Source organism: Alligator mississippiensis, chromosome 7 (assembly GCF_030867095.1).
Source record: "Alligator mississippiensis isolate rAllMis1 chromosome 7, rAllMis1, whole genome shotgun sequence".
Classification (NCBI taxonomy): Eukaryota; Metazoa; Chordata; order Crocodylia; family Alligatoridae; genus Alligator; species Alligator mississippiensis.
The window spans coordinates 33,202,421-33,219,929 of NC_081830.1; the positions used below are offsets into that span (position 1 = coordinate 33,202,421).

A 17,509-nucleotide genomic window follows, 5' to 3' on the forward strand; every position below is an offset into this window, starting at 1 on the left:
ATTCATCTCAAACTGAATTCCCACCTCTGCTGTCCAGGAAACCTCTCCCATAAGGGAAGCCATGGACCCTCCCTCTCTGCCTCCCCTCCAAACTGGGCACTGGGAAGGAGATCCTGGTAGAAAGGTGGCTTTCACTGACTGTCTTCAATACTTTGAAACAGATGCTCCAGAGCGCCAAGGCCCTGAACTGGATTGTCCAAGCCCTGTACGGGAATGGATATGGGCTGGAGGAGGATGCTCCCCCCATGAGTAAGTTCAACAGGTCTGTGGCTGCACAGGTACATGAAAGGGAGTGTAAGCACAGAGCATCCTTTGCCTTCTGGGACCTGGTTCTCCTCTGGCTTCTAAAGGATTGACACTGGTATCACTCCTGCTTTTCTGCTGAGGTCTCTCCTGACCATTCCTGGCAAGTCTCAGGAGCTCACATGTGCTAAATAGCCAAAGCAGGCTGCACATTCTTGCATTTCCTTTCCTCTGCAGGATTGTGGATCTGCTTGGAGTCCTGGAGCCACGGTGGGAGGGGGAAGGTTGTTCTCAAATGGGCTGAGTCAGCTTCCTCAGCTTGGTACAAGTTTCTTCACCAAGAGCATGGACAGCAGCATGATGGTCCCAGAGACATGGCTTGCCTGCATAGGCTCCATGTCTCCAGTGTGCTTCTTGGCCTGTGCCTAGGGCCACTCTGAGCTGGCTGTAATGCCTCACTTGCAAGCCTTGAGTGAGGTGGGCTTGGCACAGAGTCTGTGCAGACTTGGCCCCAGGGCTGGAGCTCCTCCAGGTTGGGCTGGGCATGCCAGTCACTTTTCCCATCTACCTGTGAAGGCACCTCTTGCCCTTGCTCCAGGCCTCTCTCTCTTCTTCCCATCCCCAAATGGGCTCTGGTTCTCCTCTGGAGCATCCTCTCCTCTCTTTTCCCAGCTGCTGGGGAAGCTTGGAGGCAGCTCCCAACCTCCCACCTACCCCCAGCTCTCTGTGTTGACTTTGCTCTCAGCACCTGCTTCCACCTTCCACAGATGTGCAGGCCACATGGTGGGGCAGAGCAGGGGCTGCAGCACCAGGCATCTGGGACAGCGGGAATAAACAGGGAGTCCAGTGCTGACCTCTCATACAAACTACCTGTCACCACTTGGCAGGCAAGATTCTGACTGGAAACCACTGGGTATAATGGGATTTTGTCCATTGCTTCCAGTGAGCTCTGGGCAGCGAGGAAAGCCATGCTGTTGTGAGGATACCCCCAAATACCCCCATAGCTTTACCTCCTAATGCCTCTTGGATCTCACAATTCCCTTTCTGCTTTGTGGGACCTTGTCTGTCTGTGCTTGTCTCAGTCCCCAGCAAAATGCCTGAGGTGAAGGACTATGACTCGGAAGAGAAACCTCAGGAGATGAAGTCCATGTATCACGTGAATGCCCGCAACTTCCTATATCCCAGCTCCTACACCATCCGCTTCCCGGTGCCGGACGAGAAGGTGCCCTGGGAGGTAGGAGTCTTGGCCCATGGGGAGCAGGCCCTGAGCTTGGGAGATGCCACCTTGTAGGAAAGGGGCTCCACTTTTCATAGGTGTTGATGGAGGTAGGCTGGTGTTGTGGGCTGAGCACTGAGCAAGGAGCCGGGAACTGCTGTGTTCAGTGAGACGCTGCTGCACTACATGCTTTCATACCAGTCACATAGACCAGGGGTCAGCGACCTACAGCCCACAGGCCAAATCCAGCCTATGAAGCTGGGACATCAGGGCAATTCAGCATTAGGTCACCAGGCTGGACTCGATGATCTGCAAGGTCCCTTCCAGCCTATGAATAGGCAACACAGAGGGAGGATGTGGGGGCTGCTGGACCTAACTGCATTAATTCGGCCTGCTCTTCCTTAAAGGTTGCTTACCCCAGACTTTCTATTAGGCCACCAATATCAAACTTGGAGCTTCCAGCCACATTTAGGCCTGTAGATAAGGGGCCCCATTATCAGAAGTCAGGGGGAGCCACAGGGGCCCAGGACCTCAGATTTTAGCTTGAAACCTCATTATACATTCAGATACCTGTCCTTAGGTACCTCCATCTGAAATGTGGGCCTTGTCCTTGCCTGTGTGTAGAAGAGAGCAGCTGCTACTGATCCTCTGCATGGGGGTATAGGCCAGCAGAGAGAGAATCTCAAGAGCACCTAAGTGAGTTAGCAGCTGGATTTTCATTTTCTAAAGGGATTCAGGTACTTTGGTGCTCAAGATTTATGGCAGATACCTGAGAATTTGACTCCTCTGTACCTAGATCTCTTCTGAAAATGGTCTGCAGACTCCTTTAGTTACTTGAGTGCCTTTGCAAGTGTTATCCAGCATGCTGTAGATGAATAACATGGCCTTATTTCAGTGTGCAAGTGGCGCCACCCTTCTCTCAGTCCCACCAGCAGCCAAGGGCTCAAGAGTGGGTGCTGGGCATGAGTCTGGAGCAGCCTAAGGGCACGCTCTGGTGTTGGAATATACCAGCAGACTTGGGGAGGTGGGATGCGCTCAGTCCCGGCCTTGACAAGACCTGCAAGATAGGCCTCCTTGCATCTTTCTGGAAGACCAGCATATACCTGATGATCCTGGCCTGAAATTCTCAGCTAAGGAAACAACTCTGTCTGGACCACATCCTGTCTGTCTGGGAACAGGGCTCTGGCTGCACACTCGCAATCTGCATGCCCCAACTCAGCCATTACTCAGTCCCCAGGGGTAGGACCAGAGGATTTGGCCCACGTTACCTTCCTAAGTCAGAGTGGTGTCAACAGTGGAGGGCCAAAGTCTCTGCTTCACAGAGTTAATACAGAGTGAGGCAGAAGTAGAGGGTCCAGCTGGTACCTGGTGGCAGCTCCCTGACTTCCAACCTGGTCTCCAACCCAGGGTGCAGGTCAGAGCAGCCAGGAGTGCCCATGCTGTCTCTGGCACTTCCTGCTGTGCTGGTAGCCAGAGGGAAGAGGTCCAATGACACCAAAGCCATGTGTGCTGAAGCCTCAGCTTTCTGTGCTACTGGAGAGGAGCAAAGCAGGCTGAGAACTTCCTTAAGTGTCTGTGTCATGAGCCAGGACACACAGGAGGCACTTGGCTTTCAGCTGTCACCTAGGCACTTGGCTGTCTCAGGACATTGGGTTTCATTTGGTGTCAGCTGCAGTGCTCCCAAGGCCAGTGGTGGGCACAGGCTGGGGTCCCCATAGGGAGTCTTTTGCCAGCCCTGCAGCTCTGACCTGGAGCCCAGTCCCCTTCATAGAGCCTCTGGCTATGACAGGACTGGGTTCCAATGCAGCACCAAGCAGTGGAGGTGCCCATCCTGTGTCCCATCAGGGGCTAGTTCCCCAGGATCAACTCAAAAAAGACCATGGGGCAGTGAGCTGGGCTGTGCTGGAGCCATGGGAGGGATGCCCAGGCTCAGGAGCCATCAGTCCCTGGGAGGCTGAAGGGAGCTTTGTGCACTGCAGGTGGAGTTCCAGATCTATCAGCCGCCCTTCTTCACTGCAGACAGGAAGGACAAGGCTGCCTGTGACCCTCTGGGACAGTGAGTGTCAGATCTGCTTGCCTCTTCCTCTTCAGTTCCCCCCCACCCTTCACCTCTCCCTCTTGGTCCCCCTCTGCCACCTCCTGCTCTGTTTTCCAGCTCTGTGGAGTCTCTGCTGAAGATCAGCTTCAACACGATGGATGGACTGGTCAACCGGCAGAGCTTCCATGGCACTTACAACATCCAGGAGGGGCTGCCACTGTGAGTGAGCTGAGCAGGGTGGGGAGTGAGGGTGCTTCACAAGCAAAGGTCTCCAGAGCAAAGCATGCCTGGCTCATTGCCGCTCTATGCTTCAGTTTCACCGCTCCCCTGGGGAGAGGTGGGGAGGGGGAAGTCACCCATCACAGCCCAGTGTGACCCCTGGAATCCCACAATGCAGTGCACTGCCCAGCTGCTCTCCCTTTGTGTCCCTGAGCCTGGCTGTTGCATGAGCAGCTGCAACATGCCCCGTGCTGCATTAGGGGCAGGCCTCACAGTCCTGGCAGGCTCCCAACCTGGCCCTTGCTGAGGCAAGAGTCCTTGCCCCTGAGCAGAGCTTTCAGGTTCCTTTGAAGAATAACAGGAAGATGAGGAAGTTCCTCTGCTGTAAATGAGGCCTTTGCTCCCCGCAGGGAGCACTGTACCCCAAAGCACCTGCTCTTCAGTCAGCCAAGGCCCCACAGCCGGTCACAGAGCAAGGAGATCTGAGGCTGGTTGGCTCTGGTGGCCGAATTAGGGTTCCTGGAAAACTCAGCATTGGCTGTTTGCCATGCAAAAGTTGCCTCTCGGTTACAGATGTGGGGCAGGCACTTGGTGGTGACTTTTCATTGCCTTCACAAACTCAGAGCAAAGTGGGGGTGGTATGTGCCACAGCTGGGACTGAGTTCATGGACTGGCACAGTGAGGGGTGAAAGGATTCACAGCAGTCGGGTCTTCTTGGGCTAAGCCAGCTGAGCAGGCCCAAAGAGCACCAGGGGAGAGGGCACAGCTACACCACTTTCCCAAGGAACAAACGGGGGGGGTTGAGGAAGCAGACACTGAACACCTCCTCTTTTTCCTGTACTGTTCTCCTTCTGTTCCTCACAGCCAATATAGCTCAGGGTAGTCTTCCCGCTCCTACTGCCTTAAAGGGACTGCACCAGTCAGGAGTGAACGAGAGGAAAAAATAACCCTCCCTGGAGAAAGCAGTGTTATCCACTATTGCAATCTGCTCGGTGCAGGGCAGACTTGTTATTCAATGTGCTTGGGAGTTTTTGCTCTCCTTAAGTTTTCTGAATGGCTGAGTCCATCTCGGGGCAGGCTCTGGCTACCCAGTTCAGAGCTAAATTCTGTGGCAAGTTTGTCTGTGTAAGCATACTCTAGGAAAATTAATTTGAATGAACTCTTAAAGGAGACTAGGTAGACTGCATTAAACTTCTTCATGGACTCTCTTTGGAATTAAAGTGGCCTTAATATAAGTCAATTTATTTCATTTCCAAGATGAGCAGAATGAAGGCAGCTTTAATGGTAACTAAGAGTATCGCACAGGGGGTTAATCCAGTTTAACTAGTTTGGATCACGTCTTTAGCTAATTCATATGAATTTTCCTGAATGCTTTTGTGTAGACAAGCCTCAGTCCTGGCTTATGGAGCACTGAATGAAAATGGTGTTACTACACTGGACTCTTTTTTTCCCCTTGAGTTAATGTACTGCCAGTGAATTGGGGGTGGTTGATACGTTTGTAAAGGCCAGACTGGACATTACCCATGTTGTGAAGCAGGAATAATGGGGCTGTTCACACCAGCCTTTACAAACATGTGAACTCCTGGGAAATCACTGGTTATCCTTTAATGTGGGGTCAAAAAATCCAGTGTAAACAACCCCATGAACATCACAGCTGATTTGACACTTGGAAATATTTCTGCCTAGTGCCCACTTTCACTTGGTGACTTTCTCTGTGTGAAAGCAGAACTTCTGGGCCTGGGGCTATGTTTGATATTGTGGAAAATGCCCCAACTGATCCTAATGTGACCGACTTTGTGTCACTGTGCCCTAGAAACCTCAGCACCAAGAAAGAAAATGCTGCTGCAGAGTTTTCCATGGGGAAATGGGTTATGGCATAAATATTAATGAGAGATGCAGTTAACCATGTTAATCTGAAGTCGGACACAAGGCAGGGTAAATTTTGTACCTTATGTGGTGGGACAGTAGGGGGTGCTCCTGCGTTAAGCCACCCACCTTACTGTGGCTGACCAAGAACCATGCTTCAGGTGCCTCCCCCAGGGTGCCTATGTCCAGCCATCCCCCTTCCAGGAGCACACCCGCAAGCCTGGGGTAGCCAGTGCCACCATCCAGGGTTTGGTCTTTGTTGGAGCTCTGTGCCCCCCCAGGATACACAGACCTTGTGGACCTTGAGGGTGCTTAACCCTCTGTGAGATTTTTGGGGTGCTTCCTTTAGCCTGAAGCATTCACAAGCTGCGTTGTATACAGGAGGAGTGGTCCCCCAAGGCTGATCCTTCCCTCTTAAGCACACACTGCAAGGGGTGCTTAGACAGATAGATTTATTGATTTAAAGAGGGATGGGGTGTGGAAAGCATATAAACCACAGATTGTTGAAAGGGGAACTACCTTGAGCAAATCAGTATGGGCTTGTTTAGCCCTATTGCTACACATCTAGAACACTCAATCCTAAATTACTAGCTAGGTTTCCGGTAGGCTACTCACAATTCCATCCAGAGACTCTGGAGGCCGCATGGCTCACGGCTGCACTCCCAGAACATGTCTGTCCCTTGTCCAGGAAGAAGGGACCCTATATATACTTGTTGTGACCTCATCACTAAGTTCCAACCAGCAGCAGACCCATTGGCTGCTGACTGGTGCTTCCAAAAGACATTACCTTCCCAGGTAAGAGGACTAGTCACATGACCTGCAGTGTCGGGACCTCTTAAACAAAGAAAGAGAGAGTTACCCGTTCCCTATGGAATTAACAACCCTGTTAGTTAGGAGACCAGGTGAATCCAGCTGCCAGAGTTTGTAACCAGAGAGGGAGGGTTTGGGCTGTAGCCCTATAGCAGTGAGACAGGCAGGCAGAGAGGTTGATTTGTCCACACTTTATAGACTTACTAAATCAGAGCTTTTGTGAGTCCTTTATTGACAGAGTAGAAAACGAGAAAAAATGTGGAACTATTCCCACCTGCTAACACGCAGCCCATTGCTCAGGACACCACCACTCTGAACCTTTGCCTAGAAAGCACCATGTCATATACTTTCCAACTGGAAAAAGTTGTAAAGTTTTATTAGATGATTTTCCAGGAGTTGTTTTGAGCAATTGTTCTTTGCTTCCTGGAATATTAAGAGGTTCCAAGAAGCTAAAAAAAAGGAGTGGAAACAACATGCATCTTTGTACCAAACTATTCTCAGCATCTTTGGCGCTAGGCGATGTATGCATGTAGTGCTTGTGAAATGTGCTGTTGGGGTTGAGAGAAAAAGCTCTGGGTCATATGACAAGGCAGGAGAGCCAGCAGTGGGATCTCAACACCTCTCTGGCTTCTTCTGTGCTAGGAATCCCATGGGAAGGACGGGCCTACAAGGCCGAGGGAGCCTGCGCTACTTTGGACCCAATCATGCAATGCACCCTGTTGTGACTCGGTGAGTGAAATGGAGGCTTGCACATCTGGGCATCATTCTTCAAGTGAGTTGAATGGAGCAGCACCCTCCCCCAGTGAGGCAGGAAAATCAGCACCGTAACTCACTGGGCAGAAGCCCTTTATACACAGCAGTGTGTCAGAGGTTCCTGTTCCTATTTCACAGACCCTGGTGCCCCCGTGTAGCAATTTTATCTGGCACATTTAAAGATCCAGAGTCTGCTACTTCTTTTATGTCAGCTTTACCATGAGGCAAGGGAGGAGCTAGCCAGGATAATAAATCCCCACTTGTCCTTGTGATTTTTGCCCTGCAAATGCATCTTCAAAGCACTTTACAGTCATTACCTCTCACCATGCTCTAATAGGATAAGTATCACATCCCATTCTATAGATGGGGAAACAGGGATGTAGGGACATGAAGGGATTTGCTGAAGACCACAGTGAGTCAGAGGCTGAGGAAGATTTTGCGCTCAGGTGTCCCTGGTGCTAGCTAGCCTATGCTCAGCTATAGGGACCAGGCTTAACTCCTTAGTATGGGCAGCTGATTTTATCTTTGTCATCCTCAAGGCTGACCCTGGAAAGACATCTTACCTTCCCTCATAGGCAAGAGAGGAAGCTGGGAGTGTGAGACCTCCGCAGGGACAATCCCAGAGAGTGGAGGTGGGGTGCTGTTAGCGGATGGGTCTCTGAACTCTCTTTATCCACTGGCTTTCCCTGATGGGCGGCGGAGGTGATGGAGCAGGGTCCTAGTGTGGTGCAATGCATCTCTCTCTCACAGCTGGAGAAGGAACACAGATGGGCTGATTTACAGGAAGAATTTGAAGAAAATGTTGGAAGTCCTTGTTGTCCTGTTTCCCTTGTCAGACCACTGGGCTCTGCCTGGGGTAAGAGTCAATGAGACAACCAGCTGGACGGGGACTAGAACAATGTGCTGTTCACCTTCCTCCCCACCTGGCTGGGATCCTGAGGGGTAGGGTCTGACAGTCCTTTTGTCTTTTATCTGTTTTAGTTTTACCACAACTTCTACCCTTGTTCATGGTGCCTAGTCTTTTGGAAAGCCTTGGCAAGCCAATGGCCTTAGTAAATTGTGGGGGCAGTAAGTTCCAAAGGTTCATGAGCTTATGGGCAGGGACATGATTTCATGCATGTTTTCACTCTGTGGGACAGTGCATGCTCACTCTCCAGACCAGTGTCACACCTGGTTCAGTAACATCTACTGTCTTTGCAGTGGTCATGGGGTCTGTTCCCATGCTAGGGGCAGGGAGGAGTCCCAGCTGACAGGGCCCAGTTTTGAGAACCTGGTCTTGTACAGGGGTCACTGGAGCCAGGCGAGTCACTGCCACTGAAGCTGAAGCACGTGCTAAGACGGGAGTTTTGGACCCAGTTCCAAAACCTGCTGAACCAGGGCACCAAGGTACGTGGGTTGCTCCTGCGGGGCATAGAGCCTGGATGTTCCTGCAGGGTTGGTGTCAAGGGGTTGTGACTACAGCATCTGTAGATATACCTGGCACATGGTGGCACATGCCAATGACTTGATGACATCTCTGGAGCCCCCACTAGACTCAGGTGGCACAGATCTAGACTGCTGCACCATGACTGCTGTTGTGCCCTATGTTAGTGCTGGCCAGTGCTGCAGTCACATCTCTCACTGCAGGGTAGACACAGCCTAAGATGGAGGTGTCAAACATATAACCCGCAGGCTGCATCCAATCCACAGAGCTGTGTCATCTGGGCTGTGGGGCTTCTGGAAAGGCCAGGAGTTTGAGGGCAGGGTGAGTTGGGGCAAGGCCCCCTGGCAAAATGCAGGGTATGGAGCTCCAGTGGGAAAACCCATTGATTCTCCTGCAGCCCGCCCAAGGCACAGATACTCTACCATGGAATTAGCATTCTTGGGCAGCACCAAAGGAAGACCACAGTCTTCAGATAGGGTCAGAGATAGGGCAGTTGGGGCCTGCAGTTACCTTTGCCTTGGCAGCCACCCATGGGCCAAGTAGGTCTGAGAAAGTTTATCCCTATCAAAATGACATGTGGCTCTGGCTGTTGCTGTCCTGTATTATGCTCTGGAAGTGAACCCAGATAACCTCAGGCCTGACCTCAAGCCCAGAGCAGCCAGTGGACAGGCTCCTGTGACTCCAGCAGGCCCTGGATCTCTCAGTCCTCTTTCCAGCTATGCAGCTGTCAGGCAGCTCCGTCCTGCTAGCCCATTCACAGCTGCAGGAGCCATATTTGCTCCCTAAGAGTGTCAAGCCCTACAGAGAGGTGACCAGGGAGCAGAAGCCACGTGACAGCTGACACCCTCCTAACTCAGTGAAACCTCTCTCCTGCCTTGAGGGGCCCTTCCCAGCTGTCCTCTCTCCCTTTACAGATATACAAGGGCTACGTTGATGACCCTAGGAACACGGACAATGCCTGGATTGAGACCATCGCTGTCAACGTGCACTTTGAAGATAAGAATGACATAGAGATGAAGCGGATGAACTCGGTAAAAACTCCTGCTTTCCGGCTTCCAGGTGAAAGGGCCTCACTCCCAGCACAGTTCAGAGAAAGAGGCTCGTTGAAGGCTGTAGCCTGGGCCCAGCAAAGACGGTGAAACCTCAGAGTTCAGTGCATGACCTAGCTGTCCCCAGTCTGTGTTGATGTAGCCACGATCCCTGCCCGGCACCTTGTGGTCTCAGAATGGTGGTGAGGTCCACTCTGGTTTTCTCTCTCTCTGTGGGTTGGGGGGGAGCCCAACTATGAGGGGAACCAGCCTGGGGAATGCGTAGGTATGAGAGGTCTCCTGGCTGGGGTTTCAAAGGCTATTAAATGCCACATGGGTGCCTCTAGACTGCCTTGTGGTAGGACAGCTGCCCCTTGGGGGAGGATGGCCACTACAGTTGATTATGGAAATGTAGAGCCAGGGTTTTATCCAACAGTCCCCAGTAGCTGTGGTGCCCTAAAATCCCATGGTGGGTGGTGTTGGGAGTGATGGGTAATAGGGATCCAGAGAAAGCATCTTGTCCATATCTGAGCTGTCTCATGCCATGCTCTACTGTTTTCCCTTTGCAGTTTCTCCAGGGGCTGGACCCAGAGGTCTGCATCCGCTGGCAAGTGGTAGATAAGAGGATCCCCCTGTACGCGAACCACAAGGAACTCCTGCAGAAGGCATCTGACCTCCTGGGTGCCTATTACTGACTTAATCACCATTGCCATCAGGGATGTTTTTTTCTGGATCCAGGAGATGAGCTACTTTTGTCTCAGTCTCTAGGCTGGGCCTTCCAGTTTGTCACTTGGCCTGACCCACGGGGCCCAGTGAAACAGTGGGTCCCGTGTGATTCTATGTGACTCTTGCTTAGGTACCTGGAACACTCTGGCAAGAGGGACTATCCTCCAGGCCAAACTGCCTCACACCGCTCTGCTGAGGCACAACAAACCTGGCCAGTAACTTCCCCTGCTCTCCCAGGCTTGGTGCTTTCCTAAGTAGAAACATATGCTTTGGCTGAGTGGCTTTGTTTTGTGCTCCCAAATGGGAGACTTCACTCATTTGCCTTTTGAGGGGTGGGCCAGGTTCTCAAGATGACAAGCCAATGTCTTGACTCACAGTGGGCACGTCTACATATGCAGTTCATGCAGCTGAATAAACTCCAGTGCAATTTGAACTGGATTAAAGTAATCTGGATGTCACCAGCTACATGTGTTTAAGCACAGTAATTTATTCCGCCATCATACCTGTGTCTGATGGGACTATCTGACGGCACAGTAAATTAGTCTACATGGGCCTAATTGCTGTGCACATGTAGATGGTGATGGTTTATTGTGTAGCAAATTAGTCTACTGCGTACTAAAGCATACATGTAGATGTATTCAGTGTTAGCCAGGGGCCCTGGTTTCTATTACCTCCTCTATCACAGACATTTTAAGTAAAGGTAGGAGCAAGGCTTCTAAATGCCTTTAGAGATTTGGGCCTTGGTCTCTCTGGGTCTCAGTTTCTCCTCTGCACAACTTGAATAAGTCTTGTAAACTCCCTGGGGCAGAGACAGCCTCTCATCATTTGTTTGCACAGCACCTAGCAGGGCCTTCATCTCCACAAGGGCCTCTGTTTTCTCCTGTCACACAACCAACAATGTGAACAATGTGAATGTGAACAAGCCCCTTTTTGCTTGTAACTCAACCCCTCTCCCTGCCTCCATTTTCCTCAGAAATGAGCATCCCAATCTATCCACACTCATTCTCCTGAGCTGAAATGCTGGTCCAAACATCTCCTCACAGATAGGTGAAGTGAGACTATTTGAATCCATCCACCCCTTTCATTCTCAGCACCGTCAATCTTTCCCTCAAACTTTTGCTGCTGCTGCTACCTGTGACAGCTAAGGTCATGCTTCCCTGGGGCCTAGAAGAGCAGGCTGGAAGTGCAAGCAACAGGCCCCTACCTTCTCCAGATGCCCAGTTGTTCAGCTTCTCCTGGATAACACATAACTGGGAGTTGGCCAGGGTTTCACAAATCTCCTGCCATTTCTCTGGTCTGCCCAAGGCACTACACTAGACATTTAGAGCCCTCCATTCCACCTGATCATGCCCACAGGGCTCACCTCTGACTCCTGTGTACATGCCTTTGTAAAACACTTTGGGATCTCTTGGACTGAAAGCCTCTTTAGTGTTCCTGTGAACCAATAAATCTGCTTCTGCCCACCTAGACTTGTTGCCATCTCTGATTTTGACTTGGGAATATAGACTGGGTTATGCCCTGTCATATGCTATAAAGGCATTAATCCCAAATGACTTTGAGTGTCTATGGCTGCTGTTTATCTATTTATTGCTATATACCTCTGTTCAGACACCTGAGAACCCTTTGAAGGCCCAGCATCCTAACTAGCTTTGGTTAAGAGCCGTGTTGTAGCTGAGCCTGTTTTTTGGTGTAATGCAAGCCACCTTCTTCAGATGCTGAATGCCACTTTTTTGGGTAGACAGAGCTGAATAGTCATTCCTGAAGCTATGATTGAAAGTGTGCCCCCCTCCATGCACACAGGCATACATGCACATCCCTATGTGCATGCATGCCCCTGAGCAGTAGAAAGTGGCTGGCAGTGGAATAAATGTTCTATGGCTTAGGAAATCCAACTCCAGGGGCTGAGGCTGCAGCTTCTGGTTTTGAAATCTCAGCTGTCAAAGGGTCAAAGTTGGAGACGTGTGTGTGTGTGTGTATAGTAGTGACGTCTGGAGCAGGGGGGTTAGGCCATGAGTGACCCTCCCAATGGACTTTATTGGGAGTCCTTTCTGTGAACGCACCTCAACAGAAGGTCCTGCTCCTGATTAAACTGTTCGGAATTGATCTTGGATCAAGCAGTTCCTATACAGGAGTGACTTCTTTGTTCACACCCTTTCACCATCCCAGCCCTTCCAGGGCCGTCATTCTGAACGGGCTTTTTACCAGAGCCGAACAAGCTATCCTCATTAAAACGTGGTTGAAACAAACCCCTAAACAGTTTATCTATAAATGTGTGGAAAGAATGTCTGTAAAACCCTTTCAGCCAGTCAGCTCCCTGCAGTTCACGAAGACTTCCTGTGTATACTTTTTTTTTATGACTATGGCTGTTCTTGATGGGATTCTTATTTCTATCCCTTAGTCTCTGACCAGTCAGAAACTCTTCTTTCCCCATTGGTCCACTAATCAATAGAAACAGACAACAAACATGAGACGTGGAGTGTGGATTTTAGCATTTGCAAAGGGTGCCGGAATGATGATTTATTTAATGCATCATCTAACTCAATAAATACACTATTAACTAAAACCATCAGTTCATTATGCTTGTTTATTAACTGATTGTTCCTGAATTTCTTCAGTTTCTGAACTTCTTTCCAACAGACCTAGGTCCCCACTTCAGCAATTACTCATAATTCTACACTTTAAATGTTGGTATTTATTTAGACAGCTGCAAAGAATAAAAATACGATCTAATAGAATTGGTTGTTAATGGAATCAGTCAGCGTCCCATTTTGGTGTGCAGCTTCCAAAATAAATGGTTCTGTTTCACCTCACCTCTTAGGTGTCAGCGACTTGGATCCCATTAATGTTATTACTTGCATTGTGAATAGTCATGCTGTCTCTGCATAGTTATTAGGGTAGGAGCTTTCTTCTCAGAATAATGCCTAATTTAAACACTCGCACACCCTCAGCTCCACCAATACCAAACCAGCTTGCTTGCAAATTCATACATGACAATTTACTACAGAATGCGCAAACATGTTGTGACAAGTTCGGAGCAAATCTGAGAAGCTGTTTAGAAAAGAGAGGAGTTCCCAAACTCCAGCTCTTTTTTTTTTCCATTATATTTGCCTGGTTACATCTCGGGCAGGTTTTTCCATGCAAAATGTCATTTGAATTTCCTTCTTCCTTTCCATCTGGAACGGTGCCTTTCAGTGTTGTCTGGTCTTCTGGAGGGTTTTGAGCTGATAGTGTCAGTCTGGCCGAGGATACAGAAAATTCTGCAGGTGTCCCATGAGACAGACCCAGGGATGTTGGTGAATACTTGGGTCTGTGCAAAAATGAGTCCTTAGTAGTTACCTGGCCACTGTGAGCTACAGTGGTAGCTTTTTCCAGGTAATGTAGCTTGGGCCTCCTCCTCCACTGATGGAAATCTATGCTGCATCGTTGATGGTTCCTGCCACATCAGGATCTGGCCTGCTGTTTGTCATATACACCTGAGGAGGAGGCATCCTGGTGATACAGTACTGCCCTCAAGTGCTGCCCACTAACCTCTTCAGGACTCACTGCCTGAGCACCCGAAGTGCCTGGGAACTCATGTCTGGATTAGGGCAAAAAAGAAAGCTGTGTTCGTCGGCCACAGCAGGGTGCCTGGCAGCCCTCCTGCGGTGCATTCAAGCGGCCTACAAGACGAAGCCAGGTTGTGCTGAAACTGAGCACTCATTTTAAGACACCCGTATGTTTCTAGCCCTTGGGCTTGTGAAGCAAAAAATTTAAATATGAATCAAGTATAAGCCGATGGCATGAGTCTGCAGAGAGCTTAAAATAATGGCACTGAGCTATGAATCCCCGGCCTCTGCTTGCTTTTAGCCCAGCAATGATGCTTCATGTTACTGATGATTTCACAGATGGTCCCTGGTGTCTGCAGTATAGCCAAGATGTGACTTTTTCACCAAGATAAGGGCATCATGGTGCTTGGCAGTGTAAACACTCAAGGTGGGAGGAAAAAGTCTCTGTCCCATACAGCTCAGCTCAGACTTTGTCATTCAGGGTCAGGACACTGGGCAAGAAAGAGGAATGCCGTGTTCAGTCGCAGCCCGGGGCAGTGAAAGGCAGTACATCTCCCAGTTGCCTATCCATGGGTGGGGGGAGAGGTGCTCTCCTCAGGCTGTATGTCTCAGTGAACCAAGTGCTGGAGTGATGTTCAGGAGACCTGGTTTCTACTCCTGTCACTGCCAATGACCTAGTGGGTGACCTTGGGAAAATCACTTCATCCACCTGTGCCTCAGGGTTGCCACCTATGAAAGGGGTATAGAGAGGCAGATCCTCAATCTCCACGGCACATTAAAGAGGTGCTTGGGGTCATTCCCTAACTGTAGACAAGTAAGGGAAAAGCCATTTGATAGAACTTTGATCACACTCCTAGCCCTGGACAGGACCAAGGAGACAGCCCTTCCCCTCAACCTGGAGGGATTATTGTGCCCATTTTACAGATGGGGAACAGAAGCCCAAATAGTCAGTGAGTAACACTAGGGGGTCGGTGCCCAGAACTGGGAATGGTCCCTGCATTCCCACCCCCAGTCCTCTGCCCACAAGCCCACGCTACCTCTCACTGCACAGGGATTGATTGCTGCCACCCTGAGATGCTCTTCTGTTCATTTCCTTGTCATACTAAGCAGAGCCTGATGCAGAGGAAAGATGGAAAGTGTAAGAAACCAACATGGATGAAACAGGGGCTCCTTAATGACCTGAAACTCGAGAAGAAACAGTATAGAAACCTTGTAGGAGCAAAAGCAGAAAGGGCACAGCACAAAAGGAGATACAATTAGCAAGCAATACAAAGGGAACAAGGAATGTTTTTCTAAGTACATTTAGCGTACATTTTCTAAGTACAATTAGAGGAAAGAGTGAGTCTAGTAACCAATGGGAAAGGAGAGCTAAAACCAGACACTGCCAAGAGGTTTGGAGTAGGGCTGTGCAAAATTTCACCAGGTGTTTCGTTTCAATGCTGTTTCGACTCATTTCGAGCTCAAAACAGTGAAACTGAAACAAAATGAAAAGCTTCGGAACAGCCGAAGGGCACTCAAAACGTTTAGAAAGTTTCAAAACGTTTTGAGTTTTGATGCTGGGCTTGCTTGCAGGGAAACAAAAACTAAGGCGAGGAAGGGGTAAGAAGGAAGAAGGACTACTCTCATATTGACATGCATAGCTGGCCATCCTTCCCTGAGGTCCCTTCCAATCCCAGTGCTCTGGGGGAGGGACAGAAAAACAACTGTGCCTTAACACATACACAGTGACACGTCATGAGTTTTGATTGTCAGCAGTTTGAGGTACAGTTTCCCAGAACCCCCTGCACCTGTTTCCTTGAAACTTGGCAGGCTTCTTAGCCTCAGAAGGGGATACCATCCCTGCAAGTTTCATTCGAATCAGGCAAGAAATGACAAAGTTATAGGCAGTTTCAAGCTTCCCCATTATAGCCTATGGGTGAAACAGCAAAACACTTTCAACTAAATGAAACAGAACAGTGCTTTCGAAATGAAATGAAACTCACAACGAAACACTGTCCCATCAAAATGGCAAAATGGAAGTCGAAACAAAGCGGTGCTGTCTCACACAGCCCTAGTTTGGAGTACTTAATGCCTTTTTTGCTTCAGTTTTCACTAAAAAGGTTAACTGTGATTAAATGGCTAATAACACAATGGGCACCAGTGACAAGAGGATACGTCCTCATGTTACTTTGAATTCCAATTTATCAAATCAAGAGCAAGACCTTATAAAGGGGGATAAGGCAAAATGTCGCATTTATTGATTACATGAATTAGACATAGAGGTTCGGACACACCACTCATATAGACACACACATACATTATACAGTACATCATTACATACAGACACCCACAAACACAAAACAACCATTCCATTCTCTCAGGAATTATAGTTACCAGCAGTAGTTGTTCAATAATAGCACTGGGTGGCCAGCCCAGTCCTATTGAGAGAAGATGCACATAGCAGGCAGGGTGGTTATTATGAGAGAGATCCTGGAGATAGCAACTTGGAGCGGGATGAACAGATACATTTGTGCTCCGAAGAAACAGCAATTGAGAGAAAGAGACTCACCCAATCTGGCATTTTTCAGCGTCATCTTGCATAGGGATTGCCATTCTTTGTTTCAGCACTTTCCATACCCAATTTCTGTTTTTGCAATTGTTCCTCATCCATCTTCTGCTTATCTCAGCCCGAGGTTAGTTTGTTTGTAAAAGTTGGTATTTCAGCCTTGGAGTGTCCTTGCTGCCCAGCTGGTAGGATGTGTGCATTCCTCCGCCTCATTATTTCCTTTGTGCCCTAGGCCTCAGAAGTATTCTTCAGCCATCTATTAATGAGTTTACTGACTGATAACTTACACATTTGGCACTTTGTTGCTTACAAACACAGTTACATCTTCTTTTCCTGTCTCTATGCCATTCTCTCACCATTCATCTTTTCACATACACTCATACATGAAGGGCATGCAGAGTTCATTCACTTATGTCAAGTAAAAGAATACAAAATGGAGTTTTCAAGTATCTTACAGGACAAAACTAATATGGTTACTATTCACTACTATTACACTCTATGTTAACATCAGCTACACTAGTTCAGTTAATGCCACACTCAGGCCAGAACAGGCTTCTCCAAGTTAGCTGTTTTCAAATCATCTGGGCCTGAGGAACTTCATCCTAGACTACTTAGACAACTGATTAAAGCAATCTCAAATGGATTGTCTTTGAGAACTTGTGCAGGATGGGAAAGGCTCTTGAAGATCAGAATAGGTCAATTTAGTGGTACTGCTTAATATCTTTAAAAAGGGGCAAAGGATGCTTACAGACCAGTCAGCCTAACTTCAGCTTCAAGAAACCTAACAGAATAAGCAAGCAAGCAAGCAAGCAAGCAATCTTTTCATATGCACCTAGAAGACAACAAGGTGCTAAGCAAAAGCTAAGGTGGACTGGTCAAGAACATATTAAACCAACCCTGTTTCCTTTTATGATAGCACAACAGGCTTTGGAGAGAGAAAGAGAGAGAGAGAGAGACAGAGAGAGAGAGAACAGTGGGCACTATGTAGCTTGACTTTAATAAGTCTTCTAACACTATCCATCTGGCATTTTCCTAAGCAAGATAAGGGAGGTGATCTAGATGTAATCACCATCCTCCAGGTACACAACTGGTTGAAG

General features: G+C 48.9%; 1 protein-coding gene across 2 annotated transcripts in view; it reads left to right on the forward strand.

The window, feature by feature from the left end:
* The window catches only part of TRPM2 (transient receptor potential cation channel subfamily M member 2), a 47,334-nt gene extending 35,543 nt beyond the window's left edge, over positions 1–11,791 (forward strand). Inside the window, exons 25-33 of one of the 2 annotated variants that reach the window (XM_019489886.2) lie at positions 162–249; positions 1,326–1,477; positions 3,439–3,515; positions 3,615–3,716; positions 7,035–7,121; positions 7,896–8,001; positions 8,430–8,531; positions 9,483–9,599; positions 10,166–11,791. In XM_019489886.2, coding sequence (XP_019345431.1) covers positions 162–249; positions 1,326–1,477; positions 3,439–3,515; positions 3,615–3,716; positions 7,035–7,121; positions 7,896–8,001; positions 8,430–8,531; positions 9,483–9,599; positions 10,166–10,291 — 957 coding nt within the window. In that variant the 3' untranslated portion in view covers positions 10,292–11,791. Of the gene's footprint in view, positions 1–161; positions 250–1,325; positions 1,478–3,438; positions 3,516–3,614; positions 3,717–7,034; positions 7,122–7,895; positions 8,002–8,345; positions 8,532–9,482; positions 9,600–10,165 lie in introns of those variants that run through there. The other variant, XM_019489887.2, reaches the window with a different exon arrangement.
* Positions 11,792–17,509: the final 5,718 nt, after the last annotated feature.